Genomic DNA, 17,319 nt, shown 5'->3' with positions numbered 1-17,319 from the left:
TTTCAATCAGGGAAATACAACATTTGTTACATCAGTGCCTGTGAGAATCTCAACTACCTGATGACAAGGCAGAATGATATTCCTAAGAAAAGTTCTTGCAGAACTAAGATTTTTTTAAGTTTATTTTTTAATAAATGGTCTCACTTCATATTCCTCTCTGCCTGCCTCTGCCTGATGCTGGAATCAAAGGTATGTGCCACCACACTGGCCAGAACTAGATTTTTAAAGTATATACTCAACTTTTTCATTCTCTGTTTAACCATGATAGAAAAGATGTAACCTAGCTGACATTTTGGGCTGAAATAAGGGAAATCTACTACCTATCTACTTAGCCAACGTCAGCTAACATTAGCAAGAGAAGGCAGTTCCACATTTTTATTTAGTTTCCAAAAGTCCAGAGAGAGCTGCAGAGCTACCTCTAAGGCACACTGGCAAATGTTATTCACAAGCAAGTGAATGGCTGTCAAAATATAGAGCAAAGTCACCCTAGAATTGAAGAGGTTAACTTTTAAATCATTAGTTCTGATGTCTTAATAAATAGAATATTTCTTGGGTGCTACATATTAACCTTCAAACAGGTGTATTTTTTGTTGTTTTGTTTTTGAGATAGGGACTCACTATGTAGACCAGTCTGGTCTGAATCTTAGGAGATCTGCCTGCCTCTTCCTCCTTATTATAAATGCAGTAAAATTCTGATGCACCAAAGATGAAGTGAACTAAGGGTGACAGATCCCACCCATAAGCTAGTAATTCTCTCTGGAGATAAGTGTTCAGATCAATTAGGGAAACTAATCAATCCTGCAGGCAAAGCTCAAAGGGCAAAGCCATGACAGTGGCTGTCAAACTCTCTGATTACCTGCAGCCTCAGTTTAGAGTTTGCAAGACAGTACAAAACAAAAAACAACAAAACTGAATGAACCATAAAAACCACAGAAAAGCAAGCTAAGAGCTTAATGTACAAGGGACAATAATTAAGTCGTGAATAAAAGCATGGAGCAGGAGCCAGGCGGTGGTGGCACACGCTTTTAATCCCAGCACTGGGGAGGCAGAGGCAGGCGGATCTCTGTGAGTTTGAGGCCAGCCTGGTCTACAAGAGCTAGTTCCAGGGCAGGAACCAAAAAGCTACAGAGAAACCCTGTCTTGGAAAAAAAAAACCAAAAAAACATTGAGCAGGTTGAAAAGAAAGTAATGGTTTAATAAGTGATCTGAGGGTTAAGATTATTGAAATACTGATTTATTGATACAAAGGAAAGGCCGGGCGGTGGTGGCACATGCCTTTAATCCCAGCACTTGGGAGGCAGAGGCAGGCGGATCTCTGTGAGTTTGAGACCAGCCTGGTCTACAAGAGCTAGTTCCAGGACAGGCTCCAAAACCACAGAGAAACCCTGTCTTGAAAAACCAAAAAAAAAGGACTCAAGAAGTTAAATACTGCCATAAGGAAATTGACAATCAGATGTTTGTAACTACCTGCAATGCAGTAGTTTCAAAACGACAATTATAGTAAGCCACCATTCCTGTCAGCACTGTTACTAGATTCTTTTACTTTTTCAAGAGTTGATCTTATTTGGCCACTGAAAATACAACACACAAACCAAATTCATATTATTCTGCACACAAACACTAATTTAAGAAGCTAACACACAAAGGCCATTATTCTTATTCCCAAATGGCAGTATTGACCCGTATTAAACTTAGGATAAGTATGAGCATTCATGGCTTCCTTTACATTCTTGCAATGAATATTAATTAGCCTTCAATACAAGTACCAATGTCCAGTGCTGTCTGTCACCTTTTAAAAACTGTTTGAAACACATGACTAAAAATCTTCTTAATTTCACCAGGCCAAGTAAGAGTACAAACTTCAAAACTGGAATGAAGTCTCATTGGAGAAGAGTCTAAAGTCAGATGTAAAATAACCCTTATCTAAATTGCCTTTGATGAAAACAGCTCAGAAATTAAGCTTTATGTGCAGATTAACTTGGTAACGTTTACATGGGAGTGCAACTACAGAATCTGCATGGAAGTATTGGTTCAGTATGTAATTACTATCACAACTGCAGTGACATATTGATAGGAACAGAAACTTACCAAACAATAGCTTCCCATACACACTGATAAAGCCTTGCCTCTTCACCTAAGTGACTGGTTAATCTAAATGCAAATGTTTGAGTCCAGGGGTTGGTACTGCTTATATTTTAAGACAGAAGCTATGATGTGGGGAACTCAGGTTACCCTCATTCCTTCTTTAAATACCCCGAATCAAAACGAGCAGAATGCAGTATTCAGGGTGGTACCAGCTCTGACTCCTGAGTACTCAATTCAAGTAACACCCTTCTAGTCTCACTTTCCTGTAGAGCATCTACCAGAATTCTTTATAAAATGCCCAAATTCCTTCCCCAGCAGTCAAACCAAGATTTGATCAGCCCATTAAACACAGCTACTGAGATAAGAAGGTTCTGTTCTTTCCTATATTATCAATATAAAGCCACCTTTTTCACCTGCGTCAGTCAAAATCACATATTTTCTACAACTTCAAATCACCCCAATAATGATACAGGAGAAGGAGCTGGCCTAGTACTTGAGAGAATTTAAAAGACTGTTAAATTCCTAGGCCCAGAGTGTGGGCTATGAGCTACAGGGTGCCTCTATGGTAGGGTATTTCACTTAAACACAAAAACTACTCAATTACCTCATCCTAAGTGCTTATATATATGTGTGTGTGTGTGTGTGTATGCAGACAAAAACTATTTTGAAACACTCCAAGATATAGTTCAGCATCTTACCAAGTTTATTCCATCAGTATTCATGTAATCTGGTATAGAGGAAATTTTCAGTACTTTGTTTTTTTTATTTTTTTTGGTTTTTTCGAGACAGGGTTTCTCTGTGGCTTTGGAGCCTGTCCTGGAACTAGCTCTGTAGACCAGGCTGGTCTCGAACTCACAGAGATCCGCCTGCCTCTGCCTCCCGAGTGCTGGGATTAAAGGCGTGCGCCACCATCGCCCGGCAATTTTCAGTATTTTAAAAAGATTAATATGTTCCTGACTGTTTTACTGAAACAAATGTTAGGGCAATGTCTTTTCAAATGTTTAGAGAATGTAGCTGAAGTCTAGTTGTTTTGCTTTAGTTACTTACCTAATATTGCACTGTTAAGAGCCGAGCACACAGGTTCTCTCTGAATTGGGTCAAGTTGATTTCCAACTGGACTGTTCCAAGGATCTGAATATGCTAGTAAACTGAATGCGTCCTGTTGAAAACAATGTCAGTTCAGACAGTTCAGGTGATGTGTTCACAGTGGTTCTAGGTTGAAAGGTTGAGGTACACTGGGCGGTGGTGGCGCACGCCTTTAATCTTAGCACTTGGGAGGCAGAGGCAGGCAGATCTCTGTGAGTGTGAGGCCAACCTGGTCTATAAGAGCTAGTTCCAGGACAGGCTCCAAAACTACAGAGAAATCTTGTCTTGAAAAACAAAAAAAAAAAAAAAGGAGGGGGGGAGAGAAAGTTGAGGTACAGTTTTAAAACACTAGGTGACTATAACCTTTAAACACAGTTTTATGTCTCAGAAAGCAGACTGTACAAGTGTAACTGGCTCTTAGTTTTCTTGTGAACAGTCACTCTTGTCCATTTCTGCCATTCCCTTACCACTTCTGCAACACAAGTAAAATGGGGAAAATAAAACCAAGTCCAAAGGAATGGGCTCGCTGATAAAAAAAGAAGAGACCGCCAGGTGGTGGTGGCACACGCCTTAAATCCCAGCACTAGAGAGGCAGAGGCAGGTGGATCTCTGTGAGTTCGAGGCCAGCCTGGTCTACAAGAGCTAGTTCCAGGACAGTCTCCAAAGATACAGAGAAACCCTGCCTTGAAAAACAGAAAGAGAAAGAAAAAGAAAGAGATCAAACATCCCGGTGCTTTACGACGTGACCATTGATGTAAAATTGACATTAATGAGTAAGCCCTGCCTTCATTCTAAACAAATGTGGGAACTGGACAAATCTCATTGAATAGCCTCCCAAGTTTAGTAGTGGAAAAAAATAAAGCCAAGATGGATCTTGTAAACATTCAGTATATTATTTTCAACTACACTGAAACAACTTCTCTTACAACTTTAAAACAATTGGCACATAGCTTTCTTCTCACTTTCTCTCTTACCATGGAAGATGTGATAGTTTCAAAAACCGGCTTCAAGTATAAGCAAGCACTACTTGCTAGCTCTCTAGCTCCTAGCATAATAAAACAGTCTGTCTTAAAATGACAGTTTCATCATTTGATAGGATTACAAAGAGATGCTACTGCACAGACTGTGTGAGAACTAATGTTTGTGATGTCCTGTGGTAGTTTGAATGAGAATGGTCCCCCTAGGCTCTTATATTTGAATGATTGTTACCCGGTAAGGGAAACTGTTAGGGAGGGGATACGGTGAGGCCTTGTTAGAGGTTGTCACTGGGAATTTCAAACGCCTACACCACGGCCCAGACTCTCTGCTGCTGCCTGTGGATCACGATGTACAGCTCTCAGCTACTGCTCAAGCACCACACCTCTCCGTTTGTGAGCAAGCTCCCAATTGAATTCTTTTCTAAGAACTGCTGTGGTCATGGTATCTCTTCACAGCAACAAAATCGTAACTAAGACAAATTTTAGTGCTTCTGTATTTGTATGCCAAGTCAACAGACTGACCCAGAGTAATATTCTACACACATATATAAACGAATAAAAACCAACTATGAATGAACAAGAGACTCCATTGCCAACACAGACATACGAAGGGTGGCACAGAGTATAAACTTGTGAACTGATAACCACAGCACTCTGAAAATAGTGTGTGCTACAAATTTCTAAGGAACATCTCTAGGTTTAGTTGTTCAAGCAACTCTATTCCCCTTATCCGGTATTACTAAATGTTTGCTAAAGCAGTGTGGGTGGGGGGATACCTCCTGGTCAGTTGTACTTAGGCTCATGCCATTCACACAACCCATGACACAATCTGAAGTTGGTCTGAGGCTACAAATGGAATATATATATGCCACTAAGTACACATATGACTGGCTTGTATTACTGAGTATTTTATTCAGGTTAGATTGCCCCAATCATAATGAAAGTTATAGAAATACAGAAGTTTCTTAATAAACCATTTAGAATTACCAGTAACTACTCACAGGTGTTGGGTGTAGAAAGCCTCTATGGACCTGCTTGATAACAATAACTGTTTCTTACAGTACTGACTATGCTTCTGTATCTAACAACTAGTGGTTATGTTTCCTATGCCACACTCCACCTCCAGCTTACTATTCAAAGAACAGTCCATATCCCTCAGGCCTAACTTACTATTAGTCATGTTATTTCTAAAGACTATGCTCTCAGCAACACTAATTTACCAGGCAAACCACAGCCATCTAATGAGTGTCATTGCTACCATATAGGTACATTTTATAAGATATACCAAGAATATGTCCAATGAGTGACTAGTACATAGAACTAAGTATAAAACTAGTAGTGGATCTACACCATGACACCACCAAAAAGGCAGATTTTGAAGACTCAAAATCTCAATCCCCTTTAGTATTTAAGAACAAAAACTCACAGAAGTAACAGCTGTAATGAATTACTGCTGGCCAGTATTCTATAAGACAACATTTCAGACATGGATCATCTCAACTGCTTTCACCTGAGGTTGGTATGCCCGCCCTACAGATGCAAGCTGAGGCACAGTGAAAGGTTAGGATCACACAGTACATTAAGACGGAGGAGGTTCCCTTAGAATATAGACGGTAGTGTCAATTTTTCCTCTTACTTGAGTGAGCACAGCTGCAAGACAGGGCACACAGCAACGGCCAGAACCTAATCACTACATTTAGCATGTATCTACTGACCTAATGGGAACATGTAAACGGAGGCTAAGAGAAAGAAAAATGCATGGTTAAGGAGGAGCTAGATCCTAAAATACCCCAAATACCACATGATGAAAACATGCTTTCCATAAGGGAGGCAATGGGACTTTAAAGAAAGGAGCCTAGCAGGATTAGACTTGACTTGAAAAGACTCACAGAAAACACCACAATACAGCTTAGTGCTTCTCAACCTTTCTAATGCTGCGACCCTTAATACAGTTAATAAATAAAGCTTGCCTGAAGATCAAAATGCAAAGTTAAGGCACTAGAGGTCAGGGAGTTATGGTACATACCTTTAATCCCAGTATTCAGAAGTCATACACTTTTAATTCCAGCACTAGGGAGGTGGAGACAGGAACAATATAGCTAGGCAGAGAGAGGAATATAAAGGGGAAGAGACAAGAACTCACAGGAGTGTGGAGTCTGAGGATTCGTGAAGACAGAATCTCACCCTTTTGGTCTGAAGATTTGGTAGAGGTAAAAGCTCTCTAGTGACTGGCTGCTTTGCTTTTCTGATCTTCAGTTTGAACCCCAATATCTGTCTCTGGGTTTTTATTATTTGTGCTACAGTTCCTCATCTTGTGGTGACCCCCAACCATGAAATTATTTTTGTTGTTGCTTTGCAACTGTAATTTTGCTACTGTTATAAATCATAATGTATGATATCTAATATATGATCCCCAGAAGAGTCACAACCCAGAGATTGAGGGCCACAGGCAGAATAAAGCTCTAAGCAAGAAAACCAGCATCAAACTCCCAAGCATAAACACCTAGAAAGTTCAAAGTTAAGAAACACAAATGAAATTAGGAAAGCAATATGAATATTTTTACCCTGCAATGCTATGAAAACTACCAATTCTAAAACTGTAATCAGTGTTACCCTAGGACAGGATGAAGGCCCTACCTCGTGCCACTTCTGCCATCCATGACCACCACTGTTGGCTCACTGGGTACAAAGTTTCTGGAATGCAATCTAGCATCAAGCAGCATGAGTCAAGGTAACACTCATAGCCTTTCTCAGTAATTTCTAAAAAATTTTCTCAGTGGAAAAATCTTTAAAGAAACAAAGATGCATGTATAAAAAGGTGTCACAAAAACACCTTGACATAAAATCAAAACAGCAACGCACAAAGGACAAGTCACATAACCACTTCAAAACCACCTATAAATAAGGTATAGTATCTGGAAGAAATACTTTCAGATAAAACCAAATTAAACCAAAATCTCACAAGTCACGTAAGACAGCTCATACTTGGGAGGCCGAGGGAAGAGGTCTGAAGGTTAAGAGGCCAGTAGGGACCACATGGTGGCACCTTGTTTTAAGAAGACAAAGGGAACCACAGTAATTATTAGCCAGGTAAAATATGTGCACGTGGGAGAAAATATGATGTCATCCCAGGTTATGCTTCATTTTAAAGAAAAAGATTGCTTCAATAGAAATAACTTCTGAGGGAAATGCAGAGTCTCAAACTACTCAATTTTGACTTAAGAGCCAGAGCAGTTCCTCTATAGTGTAAATCTGAGCTGGCTCTATTTCTCAGCTGCTGTACTTAAAGCACCTTGAAGCCATGAATACACATCTGAGTTACATGGCTGACATTCAAGAAATGGTTGCCAAACCAACCAATCCAGGCAGCTTCCTTGGGTGCTACTGTAAAGAACAGGCTCTCAGGAACAAAGAACAAAGATGACACACAAAGAGGAAAGGAAGACTGGAGACACTGTGGGCTACCCACAGCTGCAAGAGCTCCCTGACCATTTACTTTAGAGTGGGACACGTGAAGGGAAAAAGAACACTGCCCCATTATTAAAAATTATAGCAAAATTTTACCTTAACTTCAAACCATTCTCTCTGTGTGTGAAACTGTTCTGCATACAAGGTCTATGTCATTGACAGTCTGCACATACAAGGTGATCCCTTATGATTATAATGTAGCTGGGCAGTTTCTAATACCTACTGACATCACTTGTCATGTCAGTATTACTCATGTGTGTGAAGAAATATAAACAAAGTATAAAGTACAGCTAGCCACAACACACACCGTATAGCTAGCTGTGCAGTAGACTACACCATCTAGGTCTGTGTTAAGTGTACAATGATGTTTGCACAAAAACAAAACTGTTAGCTGGGCGGTGGTGGAACGTGCCTTTGTGAATGATTTTGTTACTATCACCTCAAATTATTCTACTTTCTCCCTAATGACTCGTGGCTCTCCTGAGGCTTAGCTGGAGCCTCCTGGGCCCAGGGGCTCTTTATCTGAGGATGCATGCTCCTCTATGAAGTTGGGATGGTTTGTTTCCCTGCAGACTGGAATTGAACTGGTGCATTGGGTTTGTGGGTATCAGAACTCTCCCCAACAGTAGTTTAATGGTGTTCTGTCTGTAAGTTAATGAAGGCCAGAGAAAGCTGGGTGGTAGTGACGCACACCTTTAATCCCAGCACTTGGGAGGCAGAGGCAGGAGGATCTCTGTGAGTTCGAGGCCAGCCTGGTCTACAGAGTGAATGCCAGGACAGCCAGAAAAGAACTACTACACAGAGAAACCCTGTCTCGAAAAACAAAAACAACAACAACTAAAGAGTTAATAAGGAGTTTAAAATGTTAACTTTCTTCACACTACTGATCAAGAGGCTCTAAAGAGCTGCACAGCAATGCTTATCGGAACTGTGCATTGCAAATGCATTCATAGGAGACATACTTAAAATGGAAGAGTAAGTAAACATATACCGGACATTAGAAAATCTTCTAATTTAAAAATGATAAAATCATTTCCTGATACATGAATATCTGTTCCTACCAATTCTTTTATATCTAGTAGGAAATAGTAATTTAACTCTTTCTCTCAACTGTTGAAGGTTACCACTAGAAACCCAAGCAGATGATGTGCTATGGTGACTGCACGTCTCTTCCTAACTTAGCTACTGAAATATAAGCTGTAATCATCATAACTGATTACAGGACAATACCATGCAAGTAGATACCTTGGTATTAAAAGTTGCTGATCACGGAGATCTCAGTTCAGGTCCAGAACAAATACGAGCCAGCAGTCATTTGCCCTTTCCTGTAATATCCAACCTTTACTCACACTTCAATTATATCTCCCTTTGCTTTCCAGGCTGTGCTGTGTTGGAATATAAAACGTCTCCTATAGGCTTTAAGTTTAATGCTCTGTCTCAGCAGGTGGTGCTATTTTTGGAAGCCCTGGAAATTTTAGGAGATGAGACCTAGCTACAGGAAGAAGGTCACTGGAACCATGTCTTTGAAGGATATACATGATCCTTAGTTTCTTCTTTGCTTCTCTCAGCCATGGGCTCCTGCTCTTGGTATTCAAGGGGCCAGAATCAATAGGATTATGGGTGGAACACAGGCAATAGATAGGAATTATGAAATTCATGAGGCTATAAAATTAATTATTTTTCTAGTTCTACTTCTTTTGTTTTTTGAGATAGGGTTTCCCATTAGCTATGGGAGCCAGTTTTGGAACTTACTCTGTAGAACAGGCTGGCCTTGAACTCATAGAGAGATCCACCGCCTCCTGCCTCTGCCTTCCGAGTGCTGGAATTAAAGATGTGTGCCACCACCTCCCATCTCTAGTTTTACTTCTACATAGATTTATTTTGTTTGTTTCTGGTGGTGGGTAAGTACATAAAAATATATTTGATAGTGAAAATGTTAAATCCAATGTGAAACCCCACAGCTTCAGAATGGCTGTTCTGACTATATGGAAGTTTAAAGATGTATTATAGTCTATGGGTATCTGTAATTTTGGTGTGTGATATTCATCTTTAATAATTTAACTTTTAAATATTCAAAAATCAATACAATTAAATGCAATCTAGCATATTAAAGCAGTCCATCTTCAACTGACACACAAAACTGTGGTTAACTTATTACTGAAATTTTATCCCTCTTATCATCAACCACTGAGATATCCAGAAGGTACTTCAAAATGATTTTAACCATTCTGGACACAACAGACAATCTACTCCTTCACTGATCCCCATAAAATCCATTTAATTTGTTGCAACTCTGGAACGATGTTTACTAAAAACCACACCTCAAGTTCCTGGTTTCAGCAGCACACTACAATTACATAGCATGGCACTGCTCTGCAGAACAACTGGCACTTCAGACTGTGACTGTATTTGTGGTCTCGAACATTCTTCTAAATCAGAGCTGCCTAATGCCATCAAGAGTGTTAACAAATGGGTATGGTTCTAAGGGGAAATTCCAGGTACAGATTCCTAGGAATTTCCTAGACATTGCTCAATGTTTAAAAAGCACTATCTTGGCACCTCTAACAAATTTCTAAGTCTCAAAGGAAAACATAGGATATGGTTTGAATGTGAAATATTCCCCAAAAGCTCATATGTGTAAGACTTGGTCCCTGCCCCAACAAAGAAGAAAATAAAAACTTTGAAAAGCTGGGTGTGGTGAATTCTAGGCCAATCTGGTCTGAGTTCCAGGACAGCCAGGGCTGTAACACAGAGAAAGCCTATCTAAAAGGGGGGGGGGGGGGAGACAGAGACAGAGACAGAGAGACAGAGAGGAAAGGGGGAGGGGAGGGGAGGGGAGGGGAGGGGAGGGGAGGGGAGGGGAGGGAGGGAGGGAGGGAGGGAGGGAGGGAGGGAGGGAGGGAGGAAGACTTGGTCCCCATGTAGAAGTGAAGTCATTGGAAGGTAAATGAACCATGAGTGGCATTCCAATGTAGGCCTGGAATTTCCACACAAAACCTAACAAAGCTTAAAAAAAAAAAACAAAACAAAAAAGCACACAAACACAGAGCCAAACAGCTTCCTGATAATCAACTTTTCTTGGGTAGGCTCCATATTAACGACTAACAGAAGACCCTTTAAAAGAGGCAGCTTTTTTGGCTCACTGCTAACTGCTAGCAAGCCCAGCTCTTTTAAGAGGCCCTGCTACCAAACACTTAAGTGGGGTTTATGAGCAATAGGAGGCATGCTACTTGGTGGCAGCATGAACCCAACAACTTCCCAGAGCTGGGGCAGTAAAATGGCTCCTGCCACTGTGAAGCTAAGCTCTCAGGGAACCAAGCGGGGAAGGAGCCAGTGGCCAATGCCATTCACTAAGCTGAATCATGCCAGCAACTAACATAACAATTTTAAGAATTATCTCATGTAATTAAACAATACAGACAGCAAAGACAGATCCAACAGAAAAGAACTCTAAACAGGTTAGAGTGTGTTTAAAAATATACACAGGCTTAGGAGGGAAGAGAAAATGGACATAGACAGTCATAAAAAAAGCACAGTTTAGCCAGGAGGTGGTGGCGCACGCCTTTAATCCCAGCACATGGGAGGCAGAGGCAGGCAGATTTCTCTGAGTTTGAGGCCAGCCTGGTCTAGAAAAGCTAGTTCCAGGACAGTTAAGTCTGTTACACAGAAAAACCCTGTCTCGAAACAAAACAAAACAAAACAAAACCCAGTTTTAAAATAAAACAATAAAGAATGAATAAAGTAATACAAAAGAAAAAGGCCACATAAAGATGGAAAATGTACAGAGTCTGGATCTTATATTTTATTGTGTTGTCTTTCAAATTTTTGGCTGCTTAGAGACACTGGATTACGAAAGCTACTAGATTAAACAAACCTATATATTTTAAAAATATCTGGATTTCAAAATGGAAGTCAAAATGTATGTCGCTTTGGAGGAGAGATTATGTTTTTATTTCCACAGTAAATGAGAGGCTGTGGATTCCTTCCAGGTAAAAAATGATTAGGTTTGACTGAGGAAGATCCCCTGAAAATCCTGGCTACAAACATAAAGAAAGAAATCTAGAAAGAAAGAAAGAAAGAAAGAAAGAAAGAAAGAAAGAAAGAAAGAAAGAAAGAGAAAGAAAGAAAAAGAAAAGAAAAACTACAAAACATATAATGTCTATTTTACCTACTCAAGCATGAAACAAAAAATCATCTTTGGCTAACTTGTGTACAACACACAGTCTATACTTGTATTACTACAGACATGTGTGTTACCTTTATAAGTTTATGTATTTTCAGGACAAAGGGACCAGACACCAATGAAAACAGATGACCCAGGTGATCTAGTACCTCAAATGCCTCTATTATAGTCTCCTCAGAATTCTACATCCAAAACAGCTTCAAGCTGCTGGCTGAGATGATCCAGGCTCATAAACTGCTCCAGTCAAGACCCAACAAGTGGCCGGGCGGTGGTGGCGCACGCCTTTAATCCCAGCACTCGGGAGGCAGAGGCAGGCGGATCTCTGTGAGTTCGAGACCAGCCTGGTCTACAGAGCTAGTTCCAGGACAGGCTCCAAAGCCACAGAGAAACCCTGTCTCGAAAAACCAAAAAAAATAAAAATAAAAAAAAAAATAAAAATAAGACCCAACAAGTATCCTGATTTTCTCAAGGTTGCCACCAAAGATACCAACACCCACAGACAACAGAAAGTAGACTAGAGAATGATGCCCACATTCCTAAAAGACGGAGTATCAGTGGGTTTTGGTTATTCAAAGATGTTTGTCATTGTTCAGGGGAGGGGGTGGTTACAAGTTGTTATTGGTAATGGTCAGGGAAAAAAAATCGAACAAAGGAAATTAGATTCAGGGTCCTCATTATGAAGAGAAAAAAGGGGATATAGAAATGATAGGATAAAAGGGTAGATTACTGAATCTACTTGGGCTAATAAAAAAGCTGACTGGCCAATAGCTGGAAAGGATAAGGTCGGGGAGGGGAACCAGAATAAGAACAATAGGAAGAAGAAGAGAGAAAAGAGGAGTCGCCAGAGAGATATGGAGAGAAAACAGGAGGTACAAAACCAAAGAGAAGTAACTCCACGTGGCAGAATGTAGAGTAATACAAATGGGTTAATTTAAATTGTAAGGCTAGCTAACAAGCCTGAGCTATTGGCCACATATTTAAAATTAATATTAAGTCTCTGTGTATTTGAGAACTGATGGGAAGGAAAGAAAAGTTCACCTACACATGAGGGCTCTAATTTTATTGATAGATTAACCTGACAAATGGAAACTGGAGAAGGCGGAGCCTACTTGGAAGGAATAGGTCACTGCAGGCTTGCCTGAGAAGGGTGCCGTTTGTTCCTCCCCCATCCTTTCCCTGTCAGCTCTGCTCTATTGAGCTCCCTGAAATGTGGTGCTGTCTCAGCACAGACCCAGGAACAATGGAGACAAAGTGGGGAACAGATTGGAACCTCTAAAATGACGAGCTAAAGAGTCCCCACTCCCCCGGTATGTTATCACAGAAAGCAAGCAACATTCTTACCTTCAGCATTTTTTTATTTGTTGTGTTCTTGCCACATTCTCTCCTCAGCTGCTCACTCATGGCTTGTAGCTCTCGACCAAAGTGGATCATTCTTTCTATGGCAGCCTGACTTCCTCCACACAGCTGGCGTCTTAACTGGCTGGAATCAACTTCTATAAACAAAACAAACAGCCATTTCACTACTTTTTGAAAGAAAAACAATAGGAAAAAATGGTATATAATTTTTTAATGTAACATTTGTATATTCTTTAGTAACAGCATCTTAGTAGTTTATCTACACACAGATGTTTGTCTGTTCTTATCAGGCTGGCCCTGACCTCCCAAGGGTTAGTGTTACAAGCAGGTACCACAGTGACTGGCTGCTAAACACAGAGATTCAAAAATTTCTTGTATGGACTTTGTGACTCAAAGCTATACTTTGTCTCAGAGTCTGGGATCCAACACTTAGTGCCACCCAGAGGCAAGAACCTTTCAGTGTTTACATAGAAAATTAAGTGGAACCCCCCAAAACAATATGAAACATGAGAGAGAAGAGAGAGGGAGAGGAGGGAAAGAGAATGAGAATAAGAAACAGTTATTCCCTCTCGGGCTTTAATTGATAGGAAACAAAGATAAAATGTTCTTAGAAGACCCCAATAGAAACATTGATGACATTGTATCTTATAATAAAAAAATTTATACTATTAAGAAAAATTAGAAGTATTTTATATTATATATTGTTAATACTTAGTAACTGACAACACTGTACCCATAAAAATCACTACTAACAGTATTCATATGATGATGAAGAATGGCTAATATTTACAAAGTACTTGATATAATTAATTTTTCATAGATAAACTCATCTGCTCTTCACAATGACCTAGATTTATTTATCCATTTTACAGATGAAAAAACTGAGGGACAGGCAGTTAAGAATTCTGTCTGAGGTCATGCAGCTAGTAAGTAGCAGTTGCAGCTTTTCAAATCCAGGTAAATCTGGCTCTAGAACTCTTGCCCCGACCCAGTGTGTTTCCATGTCTCTAGATACAGAGGGTCTTACATCAGCAGAAAAGACCAACCAGGCTGTCCCTTAAACAACTTCAGTAATTATCTTTCAGTCTCAAAATAAAAAGATATCTAATAATGAAGCAAATTCCACAAATAATTTATAGGCTTCATTTTCACTGTTTGATAAGGATGTTAGCTGACCATCTAACTCCACAGACATTATCAACAATAAAGTGAGACATTCAAATGCCATTAAGATGTTGCTTTAAAATGGGATAAGTCACAACTAGGAATAGCACTATGCATTGCAAGTTATATACTTGCAATGAATGGATTTAAGAGACTCAGTTTAACTGAAATTTACAACAGAATTTCTAACCATAAGGTCTTGCTGACTATACCAGAAATGGGTATAAAAATGTTTTCTATCTCCAGCCTTCACCCCTGAGGTAGTACACAGCGTATCACCAGAGTTGAGCTAGCAAGACTGGCACCTCCCCTCAAGAGTCCAAAGGTGCCTGCTCTTTCCAACAACCTACGCTCACAGAGTATTGAGATGTTTCATCTTTGAAATCTGGCTTATGCTTAGCTGTGAATCAGTCCAAGTAAAAACATAACCTTGTAGCCACCATTTTTTATTTAAAATGTAAGAAATATCACTGCAGACCCATTTCGGTGTCACAATCTTCCATTTCGTGGTCATGTTTAGAGCTACCATTTAGGAAACCATTGGATGAAGTTTCTCCAATTCCATTGGAGTAGTGATCTGTTTCCATGTCTACATCATTACTGAAAATGAAAAAACAAACCTAATTTTAGAAATTGGCTTAAGGTTAAGTTACTACACAACTCTGTAGCCTATAGACAACTAATTTTCATAAAACGATAGCAATCTGCAAATGAAGTAAATGAGGTTAAGTCTCAAATGTATTAACACAAGCACATGACTGTTTTGTAACAAATCTGAACTCCTGGAGATGAAGGAGCAGAGGCATGGGTGCAGAAGTGTAGTGACTCTTATGACCTTACATTAATATGAAAAACTATGCTTTGGCATAATATTTATTTTTCAAAATCAGATCTGTACTTCTTTCTTGTCCCTGAGTCTTCCTGAGACAACCTTCTCCATTGCCCCCAAGAGTCACTTCCAGCATTTAATGGTGAAACTTTACTCTCCAAACTGATAAGCCTGGCTCGGAGAACCCAGTATGCTGCTTCCCTGCCCTCATTATTTATTTCTGGACTTTTTACAAGTCTCTAGACGTTCCCATACCTAGGTCATTACTGACATTGCTTTTGGTCCCTTGTCCTTGCTATTTAAAAACATGCTACCTCAAAAGTAGCTAATAGAAAAAAAAATAAATAAATGAACAGAATCCAAACTATTCTGGCTTATCATCTTCCAGCTTAGACCTAAACAACACTACTACTCTCCAGATTATCTTGTTGGTCAAATGAGTCTAAAGGACTATCAAATCTTCACTTTGATTTTTATTTTGCTCAAATCTATGTTGCCCAGGCCTTGAATTTTCAATCCCCCTGGCCTCCACCTTCTAAGTAGTTGAAATCTCAGGTATGCACCATCATGCCCAGCTCAACAAAGCTTTATTCCTCAACAGCAGCCAGACAGTTTCTGGACAAATTCTCATGCTTGCTTATCCTGTACTGTATATCAACACCTTTGTGCTACATACATGCCCTTTCAGATCCACCTAGACTAAAGAAACAATAAAAGTGTTAGTCTTAGGATGTCCCATACAAAGAGTTAAGCAACACTGAACCCAGAGGTGGATAACTGGTGAAAACTGAAGAAATGTGGAAAGGGGGCATTTCTCATCATAAAGTAAATTATAATCACTTGCAAAAAAAAAAAAAAACAAAAAAACAACAAACAAGCAAAGAAAAAAAACAACAGCAGCAAAATCCAAACCCTAGTACAGATAAGCCCATAGTTCACAGCTGTGGGTATGTGAGTAGAGGTGAGCACATACACATTACACACCCACACCCACTCATGCTTCCTGTTCAACACGTCTATAAGGTAAAGACAGACCTGGGAGATGAAGCAAAGGATTAGGGACTATAGAACTGACTGATTCAATATGAAAAAGTCTGGCTATTAGAGAAATCTCATAAATAGGAAAATAAATTTTAAATTTTAAAATCCTTACTGTCACAGTTTTTAATTATATAAGCTTTTTAAGATTTTGGATAACCTGATTTAGTATTAGAGGAACTCATTTATTCACCCATCCACTCATATACATTTAAAAAAGCCTCGAGGCCTGTTCATTTTTGGGCACTAAGGATATGATACTATTCTCCAAGAGTAAATGGCCTGTGCTCAGCTAGTTCGTGTATCCCAGCATGGTCTCCACCAATGCTATGAAGAATGTTAACCATAAGGAGCATGTTGTGTGAAGGTATAAAGCAAGGACAATGAGATGACATCTAGGTTACTTCACAATACTGGTGCAGAACAGTCATTACCTAACAAATAATTCTTACTGGTTAGCAGTTTGAAAGGCAATTGCTAAGTTTGCTGTCTTTTTCTTCTCTGCTACAAAGGAGGGATGTTGCATTATCAACCTTGCAGCTAAGCAAGAACAGGTTTACTGTGCAACTTCCTGTCAAAAGGGTAACATCTTAGAGAAACCGCCACACACCAACAGCAATCATACTGCCAAACAAAGGCAGAACTCTGTAAATAGCAAAAATGCCAATTATAAAGTTCTAATTAATATTTACATTTTCCATTCAGAATTTGTTTTCTAATAGGTCAACTTCACCGTGAGTACCCACCCTCCTCAGCAGTTCTTTTTCCTACTGTTCCCAGGTTTCTGTGCCTACCCCACCCCCAGATCCTGTACCATACACACACCACTACCATTTAAGATTTTCATCATGTGATAGATAACCCAGAAATTTCAATCTCTAAATTTGCACATATAATTTTTAAAAAGACTCCTTCCTGCAGAAGTATATTTGCTGTAAGACTCCATGCTAACAGTTGGTTCTCCCTCAATATGAGATTTAGAACACAAAAATACAATGTTTCTTGTTCTAGCTACAGGACCAAATTAGTATGAACCCAGTTCAAATGCTACATCATTGGGAAGGCACACAAATTTGCTCTTGGATGCTTGTATTCAGCAATTAAACTGCATGGATTTAAAAAAAATACATAGA

General features: G+C 39.6%; 1 protein-coding gene across 1 annotated transcript in view; it reads right to left on the bottom strand.

Moving 5' to 3' along the window:
- The window catches only part of Ranbp9 (RAN binding protein 9), an 84,125-nt gene that overhangs the window by 1,040 nt on the left and 65,766 nt on the right, over nt 1–17,319 (bottom strand). Inside the window, exons 11-13 of the mRNA XM_075969785.1 lie at nt 14,798–14,919; nt 13,141–13,292; nt 3,133–3,244 (exon numbers count right to left, since the gene is read on the bottom strand). Of these exons, the coding sequence (XP_075825900.1) occupies nt 3,133–3,244; nt 13,141–13,292; nt 14,798–14,919 (386 nt within the window). The remainder of the gene's footprint in view (nt 1–3,132; nt 3,245–13,140; nt 13,293–14,797; nt 14,920–17,319) is intronic.

This window comes from Microtus pennsylvanicus, chromosome 4 (genome assembly GCF_037038515.1).
Source record: "Microtus pennsylvanicus isolate mMicPen1 chromosome 4, mMicPen1.hap1, whole genome shotgun sequence".
Lineage (NCBI taxonomy): Eukaryota > Metazoa > Chordata > Mammalia > Rodentia > Cricetidae > Microtus > Microtus pennsylvanicus.
This window is presented reverse-complemented; position numbering and strand designations above follow the sequence as displayed.